Genomic DNA, 23015 nt, shown 5'->3' on the forward strand with positions numbered 1-23015 from the left:
TTTTAGTGTATCGTCATTAATGTGCCACTGCTATCTCTGGGGGCATACCCAGCATCTGCGGAGGTGCTGGGCTTGCCCCAAGCTCCCCGGTCAATGTGAATAGCTGCCGTTCTCATTGTCCAGGGCCCTATTTTAAAGTATAGTATAATGTAGCGTACTATAGTTAAGTTTAGTGTATTGTATAGTAAATATTGTGTAGTGCAGCATAATATAGTTTGGTGTATTGTAAAGTCTAGTGTAATGTAAACTAATAGTGTAGCGTAATAAAGTGTATAGTTATAGTGTATAGTTTACTTTTTTTGCAAAGTATAGTAAAATATATTGTTTAGTATATTGTAAATATAGTGTATAGTATTCCATAATGTGTATTTATTGTATAGTATCTAGTAGTGTATAGTACAATATATAGTTCAGTGTATTGTATTGTGTGGTGAAGTTTTTCGTGTACTTCACAGTAATAGTGTAGTGTATAGTTTAGTATACTATAGTGTGTAGTTTAGTCTATAGAATAGTGTTCTATAGTATATTATAATATAATGTGTAGTGTATAGTTTACTGTATTGTCCAGAATAATTTTTAGTATAATGTATAGTTTAGTGTTATCTAGTGTACAGTGCTTTATTTCAGTTTATTCTTTAATGTATGGTGTAATGTAGTTTAGTATAATTTAGTCTATAATGTATTGCATGGTGCTATTGTATAGTGTGTATTTCATAGTATTGTGTAGCATAGTATAGTTGGTATTCTAATGTATAGTCTACTTTATAGTAAAGTATAATATAGTGTAGCGTAGTATAGTTAAGTGTATTGTAAAGTTTAGTGTCTTGTGTAGTATTGTTCAGTGGTTCCCAACCCTGGTCCTCAAGTACCCCCAACAGTGGATGTTTTCCAGGTCTCCACACAGAATCACAGGTGAAATAATTAGCGCCGCTTGTGGATCTTTTAAATTGTCTGACCGAGGTTGAGAACCATGGGTTTAGTGTATTGTAAGTGTGAAAATGAGCATTTACACTGGATTCACATGAAGTCTTTTTGTCTGTTTTTTTAATTAGCAGGTCATAGCATATCAGGTCAATTTCACAGGCAAGTGTAGTTGCAGCATACAGGTAATCACAGGATAATACAGGTTCTTCCAAATTCTCCAGTGGTTTATAATGTAGCCCACACTCTGGCCTATCGCTTAAGCAGCTAACCCACCATTAAGAGCATTTACCCTCTGCCCACGAAACACTTGTATCAGGAGGGGATGCAGTTAAGATCCCGGCGTTCAGAATCCCGACGCCGGAATCCCGACCGCCGAAATGCCGACACTTTCTCCCTCCTTTGGTGTCCACGACACCCCTGGAGGGAGAATAAAATAGCGTGCCGAGCGTAGCGAGGCACCGGGCCCGCTGCATGGCGAGCGCAGCGAGCCCGCAAGGGGAGGCGATCCACGTCCCCCCCTTATCGGCATTTCGGCTGTCGGGATTCTGAATGCCGGGATCCCGACCGCCGGGATTCAATACTGAATCCATCAGGAGAGCACAGGTTGATTACACAAACCTGCTGATGTTACTGCTTCCAAAACTGGTTCTGGATCCTCCACGTTACTCTAGTGGGAGATGCTGTCTCTGCCACACTCCTCCTCCCTTAGCTTCAACCACCCTGCTGAAGCTACCAAATTTTCAGGTGAGCTCTCTGCCTCACCCTCCTCTACTTGTGTTATATGCCCGGGTGCACATCCCTCCACCACTTTCCAGAGGTTGCCCACCTCACCACCTTCCTCCTCCCATAGCTTCACCATAGGGTTGCTTGGAGGATCAGGACCTACACACCTCCTGCAAAGAGCATCAGCATTGAGGTGCTGTTTCCGGAAGTCCCAGTTGCTTCCACCTCAAAGGCCAGTATTCAATGCCTCAGATTCGCCGTTTTTTTCAGTGAATCTGCCAATTCGCTAGGTGAACGGCGAATTTTCTGTCAGAAAAAACAATTCGCCATATTCTATGGAGGCAATTCGCCATAAATGAACAACGAATGTCTGCCGATTCGCCGAAAATGATTCTCCGCAATTCGCCTGTGATTTTCAATGGGGTTTTTAGTGGAATTCGCCGACATGTGTATTCAATGCTCAATTCGAGTGCTGCATTCTCCATTGAAATTCGCCATGATTCTCCATTTAGCATTCGGCAGCTTTTTATGGAGAATTGTTATGTGTACTTGGAAAATAAATGTTTTCTTTTCTTTTTTTAATGTAAAAAAAAAAAAAAGTTTTCATTTTATTTGAAGGGTCTTGCTTTTTTTGCACATAACAAGCACCTCTTTATTTTATTAGGTAGGGATGCAGGTGCCATCAGCTGACAATGGAAGGCAACATATGCACTCCTGACACTGCAGTGAGGGGGCCGTGTAATGCAGGCAGAAAGCCTAGCTCCTGCAGCCCCAGCAGACGTCCCACTGGTAAAGGCATGCTGCTACTTTTAGTTCTACCACAGCTGCCGCTCTCCCTCCCCTGCCTCTCTCCTTCCCCTGCCTCGTACACGTACAGCCCCAGCAGCAGCAGCGAGAGTAGGAGGGGAGAGAGCCCGGACACAGACAGCCAGGCAGCCGGGCGGAATGAGATAAAATAATTTGTGCAGCCGGGGACTGGAGTCTGCCTGGTCCTGTGCGCACAGGTATCGGGAGCCCATGCAGCGGGGCTGGGGTACAATACCACCCCCCTGCAATAGTTCTCCGGCAGCCTGTTCATTACAGTGCAGACCTCTGTGGAGGGGAAAGGGGGGGCGCCTGGAGGAAAATGACGCTCAGCAGCCTGGGACACCCCCGACACAGCGCCGCTCTGCTCCACGATCCAGAAGGGCAACAGGCGGGACACTGACCTGCCTCTGCCTCAGCAGCTAGGGAGAGACGGCTCCAGCAGCAGTAGCAGACCTCCAGCAGCCCCAGCGCGATGATAGCAGATGTCAGCGCTGGAGCCGGAGGTCTGCTACTGATGCTGCTGCTGGACGCGTGCTCAGGCTCCCAGCGGCATTAGTGTGATCCCCCGCCGTGACTCCGCTCACGGAAGCAGGGGAGAGCAATTCGCTATGGGGGTAATTTTCGCTGTCAGGGGCTGAGAGCCCCTGACGCGGGGGAGCTGTGCGCGGGCTCCCTCCGCCATGCCATATTCGCCTGCCGCCTGCCGCTTGCCCCCCTCACTATGCAGGGAGCCCCCACAGAACAGGGACGCAGCAGCAGGACTTTTAGCTCCGGCAGCCACAGCACGGTGATGTCAGCGCTGGGGCTGCCTGAGCCGGAGGACTGCTGCTGCGGGCTGTGTGGGTGGGGAACTGGGGATTCGCCAGTGCAGATATTCGCTGCTGCGGGCTGTGCGGGTGGGGAACTGGGGATTCGCCAGTGCAGATATTCGCCTCTATTCGACGTCAGGGGCAGCGAGCCCCTGACGCATTGAATAGTGTGGGCTGGCGTCTGGCAGCGAATTGAAGGGGAGTGAGAAATCATGGCGAGCGCACTGCGAATCAAAAACAGGATTCGCTGCCATGCGCTCGCCATGGCATTGAATACTCCTATATGAATACAGTTCCTGCGAGTCATTTTAGATATCCATTTGCATTGGGTGTTTCTTCCGGAGTACAAAATCAGAGCGCTTCAACAGCTAGTCTGTCTCATTCTACAGTCCCCCAAACCATCAGTTTGGATATGTCTCAGACTGTTTGCAAAAATGGTGGCTACCTTCGAGACTTTCCATTATGCAAGGTTCCACTCCAGGAGTTTTTCAGTTGAACATTCTATGGAGTTTGTCCATGAAGCAGGAGTGTCTGATGTTGTTTTGGGAGACTCTTCTTTCTCTCCAGTTGGATTTGGACACTCTCCTGATGGGCAGGTCTCTGCTGAACTGGTCTTGGGTAATGGTGATGACCGATGCCAGTCTCATCGGTTGGGGTGCAGTAACCTTGCATCTCAGGCTTCAGGGTTTCTGGTTACCAGAGGAGTCTGTTCTTCAAATTAATATACTGGAACTTTGTGCAATTCTGAGGGCTCTTCGGAAGGCACAAGATGTCTTAATAGGTTTGCCGGTTTGGCTTCAGTCTGACCATACCACACAACACCCCCCTTCTTTTTTTTTTTTTGCAACAAAAACAGTTTTTCTTCAAAAACACACAGGATCCGAGAAGTTCAGACCTATAGTTAAGTATGTGTTTTACATGGTGAAAGATTCAAAAAAGTCATTGATTGGGGATTTGGTTTTAGGGCCTCCACACGTCCCCCAAATTTTTTCCCTGATAAGTGCTGATGTCGATGCTAATTATATAGCTCCCTGGCGACCAATTAGATAACTAATGCCCCCTTTATTGCATTGCAAAACAAATATTAGAACAATAGGACTGGATGAGTGGACAATTCCCTGATTTTTAGTAGAACCCCCTTTCTTCTTTTTTTTTTTTTTTTTCAATTTTATTTTTCAGGATGTGCAATGTCACAATAATAAGGATTTTGACGTGGTGTTGTGATTTAATAAATATATATATGTATATATGTGTGTGTGTGTGTATATGTGTGTGTATATATATATATATATATATATATATATATATATATATATATATATATATATATATATATATATATGTATGTATATGTATTTATGTATTGCATTTACAGTTCGATCAGTGCATTTCTATGAATCCAAATCATATTCTGTATTGTAAAGCTCTTCTGTGTTTTATTTTTTTGTATATGAAATGTAGATTGTATCAGAAATTGCAAATTGAACAAAACATTAACCCTTTGAGTGCCAACGTTACTGTGAGAGATCCTCAAAATGTCCTTTTAAAAATGCCAGTGGCTATTCTTTTAGTATAAATAAATACAAATACAGCCATGTCAATATTGCACCCAAAATAATAAGTCACTGTGAGCGACACTGGCATTTTTAGCAGATATATTTTGAGGATCTCTCACAGCAATGTTGGCACTCAAAGGGTTAATTGTGTTTTTCAGGATAACATTTTACTAGTTCACAGCTGTAATTCTTTTTTACGGATAGGCTGATTTACCCTTACATTTTAAGTTAGTTTTTTCTGTCCTTTTTTTAAACACTGTGTGAATGCATGTGTCCGGTTACTTTTCTTTGTGCAACGTTCTGCATATTTTCTGTGTTAATGTGCTATATAATCTATATCAAACTCTGGCTTGTAGACTCAGGCCACCTGTAAAAATCCTTGTATTATAGCAAGGTTACAACATCTTAATGGTTTTTTTTAGCACAAGAGCAAAGTACACTCGATGAGGACACCCTCAAGGCTTGGCTGAAATAAAATTCAACCGAATGAATTATTGTAAATTTAGAATACAATTAGAAAAATGCAGAATATTTAAACCATCAGGCAGACTTTTATGGCACTAAGCAGCAGTGTACATCGCATTGACCTCTAAAGCTAGAAGTTACTTTTAAAAGTGCGCTATATGTTTGAATTGTTATTGTATTTATACCTTTCTATAATGTGTGTGTGTGTGTGTGTGTGTGTGTGTGTGTGTGTAAGCAATTCCTTACACACATACAGTGAATAGTATTCACAGTGCTTAACTTTTTCCACATTTTGTTATGTCACAGCTTTATTCCGAAAGGAATTTTTTCCCCCCTTCAAATTCTACACACAATACCTCCATAATGACAATGTGAAAAATTTTTGGGAGATTTTTAAAAATGTTTTCAAAATAAAAATCTAAGAGATCACATGTACACTATGCTCAATACTTTGTTGATTCACCTTTGGCAGCAATTACAGCTTCAAGTCTTTTTTAATATGATGCCAAAAGTTTGGCACACTATCTTTTGGGCAGTTTTGCCCATTCCTCTTTGCAGCACCTTTCAAGCTCCATCAGGTTTGGATGAGAAGCGTCGGTGCACAGTTATTTTCAGAATGTTCAAACTGATTTAACCCCTTCCTGACAGAGCCAGTTTTTGCGTTCCTGACAGAGCCATTTTTTTCAAATCTGACATGTTTCACTTAAGTGGGGATAACTTTTTTTTGCTTTTACTTATCCCAGTGATTTTGAGATTGTTTTCTCGTGACACATTGTACTTCAAATTAGTGGTAAATTTGGGTCGATACAGTCTGTGTTTTTTTGTGAAAAATACCAAAATGTCGTGAAAAAATGGAAAATTTTGCAATTTGCAAAATGTCACATTTTCTGCTTGTGAGACAAATAAACATACCACTCAAAATAGTTAATAACTAACAAAGACCATATGTCTACTTTATGTTGCAATCATTATTTCAACCTCCTTTTCATTTTTTTGGACACTAGGAGGCTTCAAATATGAATAGCAAATTCTCAAATTTTCAAGAAAATTTCAAACACTGATTTTTTTAGGGTTCAGTTCTGATGTGACTTTGAGGGACTTGTATGTGAGACACCCCCATAAATGATGCCATTTCAAAAACTGCACCCCTCACAGTATTCAAAACAGCATTTTGGAAGTTTGTTAACCCTTTATGTGTTTCACAGGAATTAAAACAAAGTGTCGGTGAAATTTCAAAATTTCTTTTTTTTTGCAGAGTTTCAATTTTAATACATTTTTCTAACGAATACAGTAGATTTTACTAGAGAAATGTGACTAAAAATTGATTCCCCCAATTCTTTTGTTTTCATAAATATCCTATATGTGGCCCTAGTGTGCATGGTGACCAAACCACAGGCTTCATAATAGAAGGAGCACCTACTTGATTTTGGAGCCTCCTTTTTATGAGATTTTTTTTTAGGCACCATGTAGGTTTATAGGCACCATAAGTGCTAAAAGTTAGGAACCTCCCCCACAAGTCACCCCATTTTGCAAACTACACCCTTCAGGGAATTCATTTAGGGGTATAGTGTACATTTCAAACCCCCAGGGGTTTCACCAATTTTGATACAACTGGACTGTGAAAATGAAAAAATTTAATTTTTCATTTTCACAGCTCAGTTGTATCAAAATTGGTGAAACCCCTGGGGGTTTGAAATGTACACTATACCCCCTGATGAATTCCCTGAAGGGTGTAGTTTTCAAAATGGGGTCACTTGTGGGGGGGTTCCACTGTATGGGTGCTTCAGGGGTCATTCAACCAGAATCTGTGCTGCAAAATCCAAAAATCACTCCTTCCCTTCTGAGTCCTGCCATGCACCCAAATGGTATTTTTTGGTCACATGTGAGGCATTGCCGTACTCGGGAGAAATTGGGGCACAGATTTTGGGGTGCTTTGTCTCCTTCATACCTTGTGAAAATGAAAAATTTTGAGCCAGATCTGCATTTTTGTGTAAAAAAATGTAATTTTTTACACAAAAATGCAGATCTGGCTCAAAATTTTTCATTTTCACAAGGAATGAAGGAGACAAAGCACCCCAAAATCTGTGCCCCAATTTCTCCCGAGTATGGCAATGCCTCACATGTGAACAAAAAATACCAGTTGGGTGCATGGCAGGACTCAGAAGGGAAGGAGTGATATTTGGTGGTGGAATGAATGGTGGGTGCTATGTCGCATTAGCAAGACCCCCGAAGCACCAATACAGTGGAACCCCCCCACATGTGACCCCATTTTGGTCACCAGCTTTGGGAGGGGGGCTGGCGCTGCGGCTGGTGGGGGGTTGGGAGGGGTGCTGGCGCTGCGGCAGCCGGGTGGGTGGGAGGGAGGGGGGGCTGCCGGGTGGGATGGGTAACACAGAAAACGCTGCAATTGGCTGTTCACATTTGAACAGCCAATCGCAGCGATCGCCGCGAGGGGGGATGTCTGCTGTCAGGGACAGCAGACATCTCCAAACTGTCACCGCGTCTATAGACGCGGTGACAGTTTAAAACCATGACGTATATATACGTCTTCGGTCGGGAAGTACCTCCCGACCATGACGTATATATACATCATATGTCGGGAATATCTTTTTATATATATGTGTGTGTGTGTGTGTGTGTGTGTGTGTGTGTGTGTATATATATATATATATATATATATATATATATATATATATATATATATATATATATATATATATATATATATATATATATATATATATATATATATACATATACATATACATATATATATATATATGTATATGTGTGTGTGTGTGTGTGTGTGTATATATATATACACACACACACACACACACACACACACACACACACACACACACACACACACACACACACACACACACACACACACACACACACGTGTGTGTGTGTGTGTATATATATATATATATATATATATATATATATATATATTTATTCATTACATATATTTGTACTACTGTGCAGCTTGATGCTGCTGCTGCTGCTGCTGCTGCGGGGGGAGGGGGGGAGGAGGGAGGATGGAGGAGGGCAGCGCTGCTGCGCTGAGCTGCCGGGGGAGCCGGGGAAGCTGCTGCTGCTGCCGGGTGAGTGCCCGGCGGGTGCGAGGGGGTGGCTGCACATCGGTGGTGATCGGTGCTGTACTTGACAGCACCGATCACCACCGATCCCTGTGTTACCGAGCGGCTTAGCCGCCGGTAACACAGGAAACGCTGTGAATGGCTGTTCAGATTTGAACAGCCAATCACAGCGATCGCCGACCGGGGGGGGCACCCCTGCCCCCCCTGGGCGGCGAGGGGGGATGTCTGCTGTCAGGGACAGCAGACATCACCTAACTGTCACTGCGTCTATAGACGCAGTGACAGTTAGAAACCATGACGTACATTTATGTCATGTGTCGGGAAGTACCTCCCGACCATGACGTAAATGTACGTCAAATGTCGGGAAGGGGTAAAGTCTCGGCTCTGGCTGGGACACTCAAGGACATTCACAGAGTTGTCCTGAAGCCACTCCTGATATCATGGCTGTGTGCTTAAAGATGAACTGTCACCCCAGTCTGAGGTCAAGAGCGCTCTGGAGCAGGATTTCATCCATGGTGTCTCTGTACATTGCTGCATTCATCTTTCCCTCTATTCCGACTAGTTTTTTCTAGTTCCTGCTAAAAAACATCCCTACATCATGGTGCTGCCATCAGCATGTACATTGTAAAGATGTTATTGGCCTGTTTTTTTCTCCAAGAGGTTGCGTGCAGCGTGGCAGGATAACGTCATGCTGCACCAACGTCATCACGTCCACCCGCGCATCTCTCTCCCCCTCAGCTGGGCTTTCCATGTACAGCGCTGAGGAGGAGGAACCTGGGAGAGACCAGCCGCAGCTCCGAGTCCACAGCCATACATGCACACACGCAGGCAGCTTTCTTCAACAATAAGGTACACACTGGATCAGATGTTGGCAGTGTGGCACTTCGGTTTCTTTTCTCCTCCTTCTATTTTTTTAGACTGGTGAGATATAGATTATATATAGGGCAGGGTGCTGATCATCAAGTAGGGCACTACTTTTTGTGCCCCCTACCCACCACCACCAAGCAGGAAACATTCTGCTGTAAGTCAGTGGTGTCAAACTCATGGCCCTACTGCTGTTGTGGAATACGTCCCAGCATGCCCTGCCACCGTTATAGCAATCAATTATATAAAATATGTGGCAGGGCATGCTGGGACGTGTAGTTCCACACCTAGAGGGCCATGAGTTTGACACCACAGATGTAAATGGACACATCTGTACGAGATATTACTAGTCATGCAGAAAACTGTTGTTTTCATCTTAACTGATGCTGATACCTGCTAACTGACCTTGTTTTTATTTATTTTCCTTTTTTTTCTTTTTTTTATCTTCCCTTGTAGCAAATAAACAGTGCTCTGAAGTACACATTTGGATTCATTCTAGTGTGTGCATGCCTACTTCTTATCGGGTAAGTAGATTTATTTTCTTTGAAAATATTGCAATTATCTCCAGTGTAATATTTAGCTCTTCAGTGCCATATTCAGATTTACTATTTTTTTTCACCTTTATTGTTATTATATATTTACTCATTAAAGTACATTTATTAATTTAGCAGAAAATACTGTACCATCAAGTATAATATTTATTATTTATTAACCGTTTCTTATATAGTGCATACATATTCCGCAGCGCTTTACAGAGAATATTTTCACAATCACATCAGTCCCTGCCCAGTTGAGCTTACAGCCTATGTTCCCTAACACATGTACACGCACACACAGACATTCTACGGTTAATTTTGTTGGGAGCCAATTAGCCTTCCTGTATATTTTTGGATTGTGGGAGGAAACGGGAGTACCTGGAGGAAACCCATGCGAGTACAGGGAGAATATACAAACTCCACACAGTTAGAGCCATGTGGGAATTTAACCCATTATGTCAGTGCTGTGATTTAAATAATTTTTATATAGAAAATATTGTACCAATTTGTACATATTAAAACCAAATTCTGCCCACATTTTCTATAAACTTAATAATCTATGCATAAGCTAATTGTAACATTGTTTTTATTGGACATTAGGAGGACTTGCATATTTATATAGCCTAATGCTACCTCTGTTGTAAATGATAATGAATATTCAAAATCACCTTGGAAATCCATATTTATATCCTTTTTATATCCTCACAAAATGTCTTTAGTACTTATATTATCTTTAGAATTTACAGCAGGCTTGCCCAACCTGTCTCCAAGGCACACTAATGCCATCAACTCACCAGTGATGGTTTGTGGCAATCCCCTGTTTCCACAATGGTTGCATCGGTGGATCTGGATTATTAAACGTGTTTTTAATATCTCAAATTTCCCTCCATACCAACTGTTTTTGTCTATGCTGGGGGAATTTGTATCAGCCAATTGGCAGCCATCAATATTCAGCTGGGTTGGGGAATCATGTAGCCTGATGTACTACAAGGGAAAATTTACAGGTTTAGGTTTTTGTGGTATCCAGTCCTGTGCACTGATGGTTAAAACAAAATTTCTGATCTACTAATTAAGTCACCATGTGATATGGTTAGATCGTTTCAAATAAATGTGCTTCTCCTGCAGCCAGGACTGGTACAACCTCCAGTAGAAGCAATTGTGTAAATATGGGAATGAGGGGCAAATTCCGGCGCTGGATCGGATGTAGAAGAGCACTCAAAAAAAAAAAGGCCACAGTTTTTCTTCATACACAGGATAAAAATGGTTTCTTTATAAAAGGACTTAGTCCAAAAACACCATAAAAAAATCAACAAAACAAAAAAAAACAACACATGTCTTCTGGTGCATTGCACATATGACGTACAGTATATTTGGCAAAAAAGAAGCCCAACTATAGAAGATTCGTACATTACCTGGTGTGCTGAAGGGGGCTTTTTGGCATGGCTGCAGATGCATGGAAACACATCTATGTATACCCAGGCCGCACTGGCACTAATTCGGATTCCACTAGGCTAATCACTGTATTTATGATGCTATTTATGTTTGGCCCCTTTACCGTGCTCCCCAGCTGTATCAGAGTTCACCCTGACATAGCATGCACGGACATCATATCGCATGAACTTTATATAGATTTTCAAGAAATTATCTTACAAGAAATACATTTCATTCAAAACCATCTAGATAAAAAAATGCTATTTTATTATATGCAAAGTAGACCTCTCAGATGAGATGGTAAATGTATAGGCACTAATATAGTTACTATGGCGTCACCACTGATATTAGTGGTGCCAGAATAAAGATTAAACTTGCGTTTATTATTATTATTTTTTTTTTTTATAGAACTCTATAGTTCTGTATGCTTTTCTAAGCCATGAATAGTTTTTTTTGATTCTGTAAAGCTGTGGGATGCATTTTCATGGCATATTTTTGAATTTGAAAATGATTATTGCTTCTTTGTACAGTAAAGTACTCTGACAATAGGTTTATCTTCCAGAATTTCAATTTCCACTACTTCAGAACATGTCACTTGGTGGTGAAATTAATGTGGTACTCCTGTTACCCATATACTATGGCCCTTTTAGTCACCAGAGCGGTTCTCAGTTGAAGACTTATGGGTTTTCTGAAACAAGTCCATAGACCTACAGTAATGTTTCTTTTACGATCCCCATGGCAGCGAAGACCTTGGGATTTCATCCCTCGCCTCCTAGTTAGACAGGCTGTTTTTTTCCTAGGACCTCCTTCTTCCAGTATAAATCCCAGCTCCTCCCTATCCACCTTGTCTTTTTTTCCTGTCTCCTTTTGTTAGAGAGAGGCAGAGCAGGATTTTTTTTTTTTTTAAGGCGCTTACCTTAGGATACAGGGAGCACTCTGGGGGTAGAGCGGCATGGGAGCGTGGACCATGAGGTTTTTCTGCCCATTAAAGGACCTGGAAGCGTGGCCATATGAGTCCTGACCAGGGGATGAAAGAGGCACGGAGCTCTGAGTCTGGGTAAGTCTCCAAGCAGCGTTCAGCGTGTCCGGGACTTCCGGGTGGCGCCGAACAAACTACAGTTCCCAGAGGGCAGAGCGTTACAGACGCGTCTTCCGGGAGCGGCTTATGTGGGCTAGGTTCAGGAAACTATAAGGCCCATAAGCCAACACGCGTGACGAACTTCCGGTGCGGGCGCCGCGGGGAAAGTAGCATGCAGGCTATTTAAACCCCGAGTGAGCAAACAGCAGCATGCAGGTGGCTGCTGGAAAGAATGCTGCACTTAAGTCCTGAGATTCTGTTCTAAGGTACCTTTCTTGCTGATGGTTTAAGTCAAGTTATGTGGTTTGGACTTCAACATTTAATATGACATATCCTTTGTAGGACTGCATATTCTATACTGCATTATGGAAACTCCTTCCCCCCCCAAAGACAGATGGTGCCCTTGTGAGGTAAGCTCCGGTGTTATTGATTAGATAGAAAAAAATAATTTTTATTAACAAACTATTTTAGTGACAGGCGTTTATTATCATTATAGTGAGCCTGCAAATCCAGTTGCACCAAGGAAGAAAATTGCTAAGAAGAAAAATATTGATAAAAATTGCATTGTCTGCGAGAAAGCCTTCTCTGGACCCCAGAATAAATCATTATGTGATGTTCAGCAGATTTCCACTCTTGGGCAACCAAAGATCTTACTAGATCTAATGGAATGGATGAAAAAGTCATTTGTAACCAAAGAGGAGTATATGGGAGCACAAAGTAAAAGGTCCAGGGATCAGGCTGGTTTAAATGATTATGACGGATCTTCAGAAGAAATCCAGATTATGTTTCCTCTGAAGAATCTGGTGAGATTAAAGAGGAAGTTAGAAGTTTCAGTTTTGAGAAAGTGGAGAGTATCCTTAAGGCTATCTACAAAACTATGAACTATAAAGAACCTGTTAGCGCTGAAGCAGGAGAGGACATTCTATTCGAAGATAGGTCCAAGAAAGGCAGACATTTTCCAATCCATAAGGTTATGAAGGATCTTATTACAAAGTAATGGTCTAACCTAGATAAAAGACAGGGTAAACTGTCTAGGATAGATCGAATGTATCCAGTTAAGGATGATCTCTTTCTGAATTGGTGCTCTCTGCCTAAAGTGGATGCGGCAGTGGATAGGAGATTGGAGGGAGCATTCAGAAAACTCCATTTTTTCATCAGCAGTGTCCCTTAAAGCTGGAGTGTCTGTAGCATCCGTCTCTAGAGCTCTTAGATTGTGGGGAACAGAATTACACTCAGATCTTGAAGAAAGAATCTCCAAGCAATATTTGTTAAAAAAATTTAGAGACCATGCAGAAAGCAACTGAATTTATCTGTGAGGCTTCACTAGATATTGTATCCTTTGCAGCTTGATCGATGGCAACAGGGGTGACAGCAAGAAGAGCCCTATGGCTGACATCATGGGCAGCCGACGCCAATTCAAAGAATAGGTTGGTAGCACTTCCTTTTGAAGGCTCTCATTTGTTTGGATCCAAGTTAAATGCTCTGATCCATAGGCTTACTGGGGGAAAGTCGCTGAGGTTACCCCAAGATAAAATAAATAAATTCCCATATCCGGCCTCGTCCAGACAGCAATATAGAGAGGCAAAATCCTACAGACCAGGGAGACCCTATGGTCAGAGAAGTTATTTTCCTTTGTCAAGACAGTCCTTTCGGCAGTCAGCAAGAAGAGGATCTCGTCAATGACAGTCACAGTGTCCTAGAGGTAGGGGCCAGTCTACTCCAATTTGCCAACCTGGGAGGATATGATTTGGGACAAATGGGTGATTAACATTGTCAAAGAAGGATATGCAATAGAATTTTTGAGAAAACCGTCAAGAGATATCTTTTGGGAATCAAGGAAACCCAAGAAGGTAGTAGAAAGGTTGAAGCTAAAAAAGCTGATAAATCACTTAAAAAAGATTGAGGCAATAGAATCTGTTCCAGTCCAGCAAGAAAGAGGCTTCTACTCAAACATATTCTTGGTGAAGAAAAGTACGGGAAGCTATCGCACCATTCTCGATCTGAAAAGGTTGAACGGCTTTATAGATGTAAGAAGGTTCAGGATGGAAACGCTAAAGACTATCCTGGCAGGAATAGAGAGGGGAGATTTCATGGTCTCACTAGACCTAAAAGATGCATATTACCATGTGCCAGTCAGGATCCAGGACAGGAAGTTTCTGAGATTCTTTGTACTGAAGGAACATTTCCAATTTACATGCCTGCCCTTCGGGTTAGCCACGTCTCCTCGCATATTTACGAAGGTACTAGTCACAATCGTTGCTCTTCTGAGAAGGAAGAAGATTCGTATTTGGCCTTATGTAGACTACTTGTTAATAGCGGCTTCATCAAGGGACAAGGTCTTGGAGGATCTAGAGCTAGTGATGAACATGCTTCAAGATCTCGGATGGGTAATAAACTTTCAAAAAAGTCAACTAATACCAACAAGATCAATCCAGTTCCTAGGGGTCCTGATAGACTCAAGAAAGTTCGAGATCCGTCTGTCAGGAAAAAGATGTCAGAAAATCAGGAATCTGGCAGAGGATATTATGGAGATGGAATCCACACAGTTGAGAATGTGTCTTCAACTTATGGGAATGATGATGTCCACCATCAGTACTATTCCATGGGCACATTGGAGACTGAGAAAATTTCAATGGGCGCTGCTACCATTCATAAAAAGAAAATGGCCGCTGACAAAAGTTATCAGACTGGAAGTATCAGTGAAGAATTCGCTGTTATGGTAGACAGATCAAGAGATGGAGGACAGAGCAGTATCCTTAAATCTCCCTCAGTTTCTTGTAGTTACAACGGACGCAAGTGCCCTAGCCTGGGGAGCCCATATGGAAGACCAAACTATCCAGTGGTCATGGACAAAAGAGGAAAGTCGAAAATCTTCAAACTGGAGAGAGGCGGAGGCAGTTTGGAGAACTATTATAGGTCTAAAATACAGAATCAGAAAGAAACACCTAAGAATTTTCTCAGACAACATGAGGGTGGTATCACACATCAATCACCAAGGCGGCACCAGAAGCAGGGCATTGATGTTAGTAATGTCAAACATCCTGACGTGGGCAGAGGAGAATGTTCTATGTCTGACGGCGGTCCATGTGCCAGGGAAAGAAAATATAATAGCAGACTTCTTGAGCAGAAGCGAGATCCTTCCAGGGGAATGGGAGATGAATGGAGAGGTGTTCCAGCAGATAGTCAATCTCTTCGGGGAACCGGACATAGACTTGATACCGACAAACATCAACAGGAAGGTGAAGAAATACTTCTCAAGGTATTTTCTGCCCCAAACATCAGCAGTGGACGCTTTTTCAATACAGTGGAACTGTCGACTGGGTTAGATATTCCCACCATTTCCTCTGATTCACAGAGTGCTCAAAAAGATAATACAGGAAGGGGTAACAGTCATAATGATAATTCCATTTTGGCCGAGAAGATTTTGGTTTGCAACAGTTCTAAAGCTGGCAATGCAAGAGCCATTAACTCTTCCAGTTATTCCGAACCTTCTTTCTCAAGGGCCGGTAAATCATCCAAATCCAGAGATATTATCTCTAAAGGCTTGGAAATTGAGAGGAAGCTGTTAAAGGAAGAAGGTCTTTCAGAGCAAGTTACATCCTTATTACAGGCCAGGAAAGAAGTGTCATCATTAGCGTACTATCGAGTTTGGCAGGCGTTTATTCACTGGAAGGGCTCAGAGGAGAGAATTGATCAATCTTCCAATCCTGAAGTACTGCAATTCCTATTTAACGGCTATTCATCAGGTCTAGCCTTGTCTACATTAAAAGTGCAAATCTCTGCGTTAAGTATCCTCCTTAACAGAAGGTTGGCAGAAGAAACCCACAGAATTAGACCCACAATGAGATCACTGGTTGCTCAGTGGGATCTTAACTTGGTATTGAACACTCTCATGAGAGAACCATTTGAACCGCTAACAGAGACTTCTCTAAAATTCCTAACATCGAAAATACTTTTTCTAGTCGCAATTACCCCTGAAGGAGAGTAAGCGAGCTCCAAGCTCTATACATAGAAGAGCCTTATATGAAAATCTTCAATGACCGAGTGGTGTTAAGAACACATCCAGATTTCTTACCAAAAGTAATCCGTTCGTTTCACCTCAATCAAGAGATAACACTTCCAGCATTTCATTCTAATCCAAAGGACGGGAAAGAGGAAGAATGGCATACGTTAGATTTGGTGAGGTGTATCACCATTTATCTAGATTGCATTAAAGACATCAGAAAGTCAAAGAACTTATTCATTATTCCAGAAGGAGTAAGAAAGGTATTACCTCCTTCTAAACAGACTATGGCCAGATGGATCAGAGAGCTGATTGCATTTGCTTATAAACAGGAAGATAAAGAATTCCCCAGTATTATAAAGGCTCACTCCACCAGGGCAATGGCGACTTCATGGGCCAGGAAGGCTCAAGCATCAGTCAAGGATATCTGCGGTGCAGCAACCTGGTCATACATTTACAAGACATTATGCTCTTAATGTGTCAAAATCTTGTTTCGGAGATCAAGTGCTTTTCAGTGTCCTTGAAGATTAAAATTATTCTTGCATACAATTAGTGTCCCTTCCTCTTCTTGCTTTGGTATTATCCCAAGGTCTTGGCTGCCATGGGGATCGTAGAAGAAAACTGCTGATTATACTTACCGATAATTCCGTTTCTTCCTAGAGATCCCATGGCAGCCATTAGTTTTTCCCTCTCCTTGTGGTGTTTTTTTCCAGGAATAGAGAAGGAGACACTTAAAAAGACAACATGGATAGGGAGGAGCTGGGATTTATACTGGAAGGTGGAGGTCCTAGGAAAAAAACAGCCTAACTAGGAGGAGAGGGATGAAATCCCAAGGTCTTGGCTGCCATGGGATCTCTAGGAAGAAACGGAATTATCGGTAAGTGTAATCCGCAGTTTTTTCACCACCATGAACCAGTCAAAAGTTGTGACAGAACGATTCGTCCTCAATCCCGTAAATTTCTATGCCATTTCGAACGATTGTATGCAAATCGGGCATGTTTTGGAATGTTTTATATCGGATTCCGATCTGATGTATGTCCCCGCTGGTCGTTTGATTGTTTTGGAGATCCTACCTGCTGCAGTCAGGATTTGTAAAAGAACCCTTCAACTGCATACGGATCGTATGCAGATTGTGTGCTCCAACAGATCATGCGACCATTGTATGATCGTCTCCCGATCTGATCGTTCTGGTGTGTACCCATATTAAGAATGGTGCAGTATTTTTCATTGAATTACATCTATTTGTTGCTTGAAATTTTAATTTTATTCTGTAAACACATCAAAGATACATTCATAACTATTTTTTTTTCCTGAATCCGTATAACAAGTCAGTAAAGATAGATTGTGTAAAATTAATTATATATCCTGAAAAGCTCTGGCAGACCATTTTAATTTCGACTTCCCTTCCAGACAGATTTCTTTTGACAAGAGTGTTTCCATTCTAAATTGATAATCTTTTCATTATTATCCTCTCTCCTTAACACTAGTACTACTATGGCCGGGTACATATAACAATGTATCTAGGGATGCCAATCCCGGGGCATTTTTTCAATCCCGGGATTGAAAAATGCTCAATCCCGGGATTGGCTTCCCTAATAATAAAAAACACCCTGGCCGCCCGCATATTTGCTTACATTTGTGGAGCCAGGTTGCTGAGCGGGCGGCCGGTAGCCTGGTCCCTGGTGCAGCCGGGAGCTGGGTTGCTGAATGGGCGGGTAGGAAGTCTCATAAGGCGGGGTGGCAGCGAGTGCTGGGTGGGAGGGCTTGGTGGCAGGGAGCGCTGGGCGGGTGGCCGGGAGCGCTGGGCGGGTGGCCGGGAGCGCTGGGTGGGTGGGCGGGAGCGCTGGGTGGGTGGGCGATTCCGAGGCGGATGTGCGGCTGTGCCCTGCGCAGCGTGACCTCGCAGCGTGACCTCGTCACGCTGCGCACTGCGGGGTCTGAGTGCTCAGACGCTGCCCGGCATTAAACTGCGCATGCGCAGTTTAATCCCGAAATCCCGGGATTGGAAATTCCAATCCCGGGATTGAAATACCGGCGTGTTGGGGGCCAAATCCCGGGATCCCGCCAATCCCGATCCCGGGATTGGCCACCCTAAATGTATCTCTGCGAGCCCAATGTTTGATGGAAGGATATTTATTGGGCTGCCATACGTACTGCACAATCCAGTGTATGACCTTGAGATATAGCCTTCTATCCATCATGCATTCACATGCATGCTTTTGTCAGTGGGGTCGATGTGCTTGCACGTCAGATGGGATGACAGCGCACATGAATGTCGTGATTGAGGATACACACCAATCAATATGGACAATATAATTTTCTGATCCATATCAGAACAATATAGTTTGTATGTCTACCCCACCTACTGTACAGTTGTGCCCCACTGCAACTTTGCTTCATATAGCTGCTTATTGTAGTGGTATTGTGATGCATACAAATCACGGCATGAGTCCGAATTGCAGCTGGGTTATCCTCAACTCCTTGGGAAGCGGATGCATCAGCACAGTGGCTCTCATTTCACTGAATGGGATAGCTGGAGTGTGCGAAGGCATGCCCTGCTGTGATGCGTGTTGTATACTGCTGTGTGTATGCATTGTAACAGCAACACAAGCAGTTCCATCTGTATTATATGTGTATGTTTATTATTAATTTGAAGAATTTCGGCACTCTACCCCTATGTAAATGATGAATGGAGAGATAAGCTTAATCGCAAAAAAGCTTTTTATTTATGTGCAAAAACAAGGTACTGTAAAGGCGATCTAAACTGATCAGTGTCAGATATATACAGTGAGTTCAAAAAGCATGTTAAGGATGGAAAGTTTGTGCTGGAAAGTCTGTGTCACAATGCTGTGACCCTTGATAGTTAGTTCTGAACAGTCAGGGCTGGCCTATCCCGGTATCCTGCTGAAGGTGTCCCCTGGGGCTCTCTAGCTACGTCACTTATGGTGGTATGCTGTTGGGACAGTAGTTAGTCTGCTGGAGTGGGGTTCAGTCAGTGGGTCGGGGCGGTCAGGACCGTTCTGTTCAGTGGGGGGGGGGGGGGAATATATGTATGCCCAATTAAATTCCTGGTACAGGTGGCTGGATTGGGTAAGTCTGATCCGGAGGCAAGTGTAGCGGGGGTGGATACAGTACGTTGGTGGGTGGTGAGCGTCTGTGATTAACTCCTTAGAAGAAGGCCCCCGGGCCGAAACGCGTTGGAGACATATCCTATTCAGCACTTCCCCACACCCAAGTCTCCTCCACCCCCCGGAGTAGAGCACACAGAGCTCCGTTTGGTCAGGTGCGCTCCCGGCGGACGAGATCTCGCGAGATCGCCCGACCCGGAAGTCACACCAGCCAGCGTAGAAGCACCGTGGAACCGGAGCAGCCCGGAGCACCAAGCACCAGAAGCAAGCCGCCAGCAGCGAGGGATCAAGACGCAGACAGTGCGGGTGCACCACCCGAGGTAAGGGACGCCGTCCTCCGGTGCCACCCAGCACAGACGCTCACCACCCACCAACGTACTGTATCCACCCCCGCTACACTTGCTTCCGGATCAGACTTACCCAATCCAGCCACCTGTACCAGGAATTAAATTGGGCATACATATATCCCCCCCACCGATCAGAACGGTCCTGACCGCCCCGACCCACTGACTGAACCCCACTCCAGCAGACTAACTACCGTCCCAACAGCATACCACCATAAGTGACGTAGCTAGAGAGCCCCAGGGGACACCTTCAGCAGGATACCGGGATAGGCCAGCCCTGACTGTTCAGAACTAACTATCAAGGGTCACAGCATTGTGACACAGACTTTCCATCCTTAACATGCTTTTTGAACTCACTGTATATATCTGACACTGATCAGTTTATATCGCCTTTACAATACCTTGTTTTTGCACATAAATAAAAAGCTTTTTTGCGATTAAGCTTATCTCTCCATTCATCATTTACATAGGGGTAGAGCGCCGAAATTCTTCAAATTATTTCCTACCTCTGCAGACTGATCATCTGCACTTTTCTAGCAGCTAACCCCGCACATTCGCACTTAGTGCGCAGTTTCACAACCTACCTCTATGTTTATTATTAAGACCAATGGGCAATCAACAGTTTGGACAACACAAAATAAAATAAAAAATATGAAAAATTACATTCCTGAGAAGTGGAATTGGGTTCCTTTCTTAATCTCTATCCAGGAACGTAATATATAATATTTATTCATTTATTTTGTGTTGCCCAAACTCTAGATATAGAATCGCCCATTGGTATTAATAATAAACATACACATATATTATTTATCAGGACCTTAGGGAATAAGACCCCATTGCAAATACCAAAGGCTGAACTTATTTTGAAGTACCTAGGTTCTCAGCAACATAATCCAAAAGCAGTCCCATGTGTATGTCTGTCCTATCTCTTCCCTCTTTTTTTTTCTTTATGTGTTTAAGAGGAAAATGGGAAAAAAATCGGAAAAGGAAACAGAGCGGCTGGGAGCACTCCGATTTTCGGGCACTCAGCCGTTCGTCTGTCAGGGCATTCCTGTGTTTGGGCACTCGAATGGGCGAGCGCCGCCAGGGAAGATTGGTGACAGGGGGTTGGTGGTGCGCCCGTGGTTCACTGCTGAAGCACCACTGGTGTACCCTTTTTAAAGTGGCATGCACAGAAATTTCTCGGGAGAGACCACTCCTGCAGCACAGCTCAGCCAGAGAAATTTGCGTAAATGACACGCTGCTTGGCTGTAACTAGATTACACCAGTTCGTAAAAAAAGAAATGTACTCTTTCAGCACTTAAGTTTACTGTACATTCAGTGCAAGGGTTCTGCTAAATTAGGTTAATATATTATATGGATGAAAGGTTATTTTTATAGGTGATCAGTGTAAGGGGTTTTAACATACTCTTTAAAGCCAGATTTTGTGTACTGACCAATGGTTCATAGTGGAAAGTTTATTTCTTTTACATGCAGTATCATCCGTTATTAGAATTGGCTACCAAAGTCTAATGCACTTGCTTTACAAGAAATGCTTATGACATAATTGTATTGTTTTCATTGTCTTTTACTTTTCGTATTTTTATAATTAAGTTTTTTTTTTTTTTTTTGTCTTCAGAGCTTTTGTCCCTCTGGATATTCCTACAAACAAAAATATCACAGAATTTGAGAAAATCAAGATCCTATTTCAAGAACTTGGCAGCAGTCGTAAGTTCTAATGTTTTCATTTGGTTAATCCTTAATTAGTTGATAATAACATTTTTAAAGGCAATACTAGTACTTAACTGGTCAGCCAACTGATAATGATATACTTTCTCATTTTTTATTTTTTTCTTCACTTAATTTGTGTACTATTTTCTAAGAGACTTCAAACAAATTACATCTTTCTAAATACAAACTAGTTTTCTATGTATATGTCAGATATTAAAAATTTGAAATGAAAATGCTGCAGGTTGTCTGGGATGTAGTTGAAAGGTCAATTATAACAACATCAACCTCACATGGTGTCAACAGTATCATAACATATCAACCAGCAACAAGTCTATATTCTCAGAATGGATTGTGAGGGTTAGGGGTAGTGTCTAAATACCTTCCAGAATACAGGAGGATTGGAGGTTTGACCCAGAGGTGACTCAGAAAGTTGGCGTAATACAGGGGTTCCCAATCTTTTTGTAATTACGGCACCCTAGAGTATCAGAATTTTTCCAAGGCACCCCTAGGCCCCCAAAAATATATATCAAATTAAGTAGATTGTGTTTATATGTGCTTCTTAGGGTCCGTTATGTGGTAAAGGGCAGGATTTGGTTCTGATTGTACACATTTTATGATTGGCAGCCACCAGCACTGGTTTTGTCCAGAAATAATTGATCATAAATAATTTGAATTGGTCCTGGACGACCAACCCGAGGCACCCCTGCAAGTGTCCCGAGGCACCCCAGGGAGCCTAGACGCACAGTTTGGGAACCACTGGCATAATATATCACAATATCTACTTTAGGGGTTAGGCTGTGGGGGAAGGTTTGGGTTAGGGTGCAAGTTTGGTGGGGTAGTGATTAGGAATAGGGGAGAAATAGTCACTGGAATGCAGGAGGATCACCGCTCTGAGCAGGAAGTCAGTCACATGACTACTGGTACCTGTTAGCCATGCAGGAACTGTTGCAGCCGACAGGAAGCATGTAAGTCACCTCTGGCCCAACAGAGACCATGTGTTTACATTCTAACTTGTTGACATTTCATCACTGTCTACATGATAAATCTCAACATTTTGACCAGATTGGCATAGTAAATGTAACATTGGGGCTGAACTGCAAGGGGATTTAACTTGGAATCTGGGCCTGAATGAATGAAACTGATATGTTGGCAAAAAAAAATTTAAAGATGTTTTTTTTTTTATGTCAGTGCAGTTAACCATATTACAATACTTCTACATGTGAAGTGTGTTGTGTCCCTTTTACAAAGACATTAACTAACATTATAATTTATAGCAGGTGCTCATTTATCATTGCTACTTGAGTTAAGTAGTTATTAGGTGTGCACAGTGAGTATATCTAATTCCCCTGTTTTCATTATAATACTCTTTACAGAAAGGATAAAGCAGTGCACACACACCTGCCAATCTCGGCTCTGAGGTGAGAGACCGGGGGGGGGGGGGGGGGGGGGGAGGGACAGTTACCATGCCACTGCAGCATACCTGTTGTAAACAAGGACCTCCCACATCTGGACGAGGAAGGGGGTTATTAACAA

The 23015-nt window shown here is 42.8% G+C and overlaps 1 protein-coding gene across 1 annotated transcript in view; it reads left to right on the plus strand.

Moving 5' to 3' along the window:
- The window catches only part of LMBRD1 (LMBR1 domain containing 1), a 198538-nt gene that overhangs the window by 21117 nt on the left and 154406 nt on the right, over positions 1–23015 (plus strand). The window contains exons 5-6 of the mRNA XM_083177262.1: positions 9709–9776; positions 21391–21479. Coding sequence (XP_083033388.1) covers positions 9709–9776; positions 21391–21479 — 157 coding nt within the window. The remainder of the gene's footprint in view (positions 1–9708; positions 9777–21390; positions 21480–23015) is intronic.

Source organism: Crinia signifera, chromosome 3, assembly GCF_055691185.1.
Source record: "Crinia signifera chromosome 3, ASM5569118v1, whole genome shotgun sequence".
Classification (NCBI taxonomy): Eukaryota; Metazoa; Chordata; class Amphibia; order Anura; family Myobatrachidae; genus Crinia; species Crinia signifera.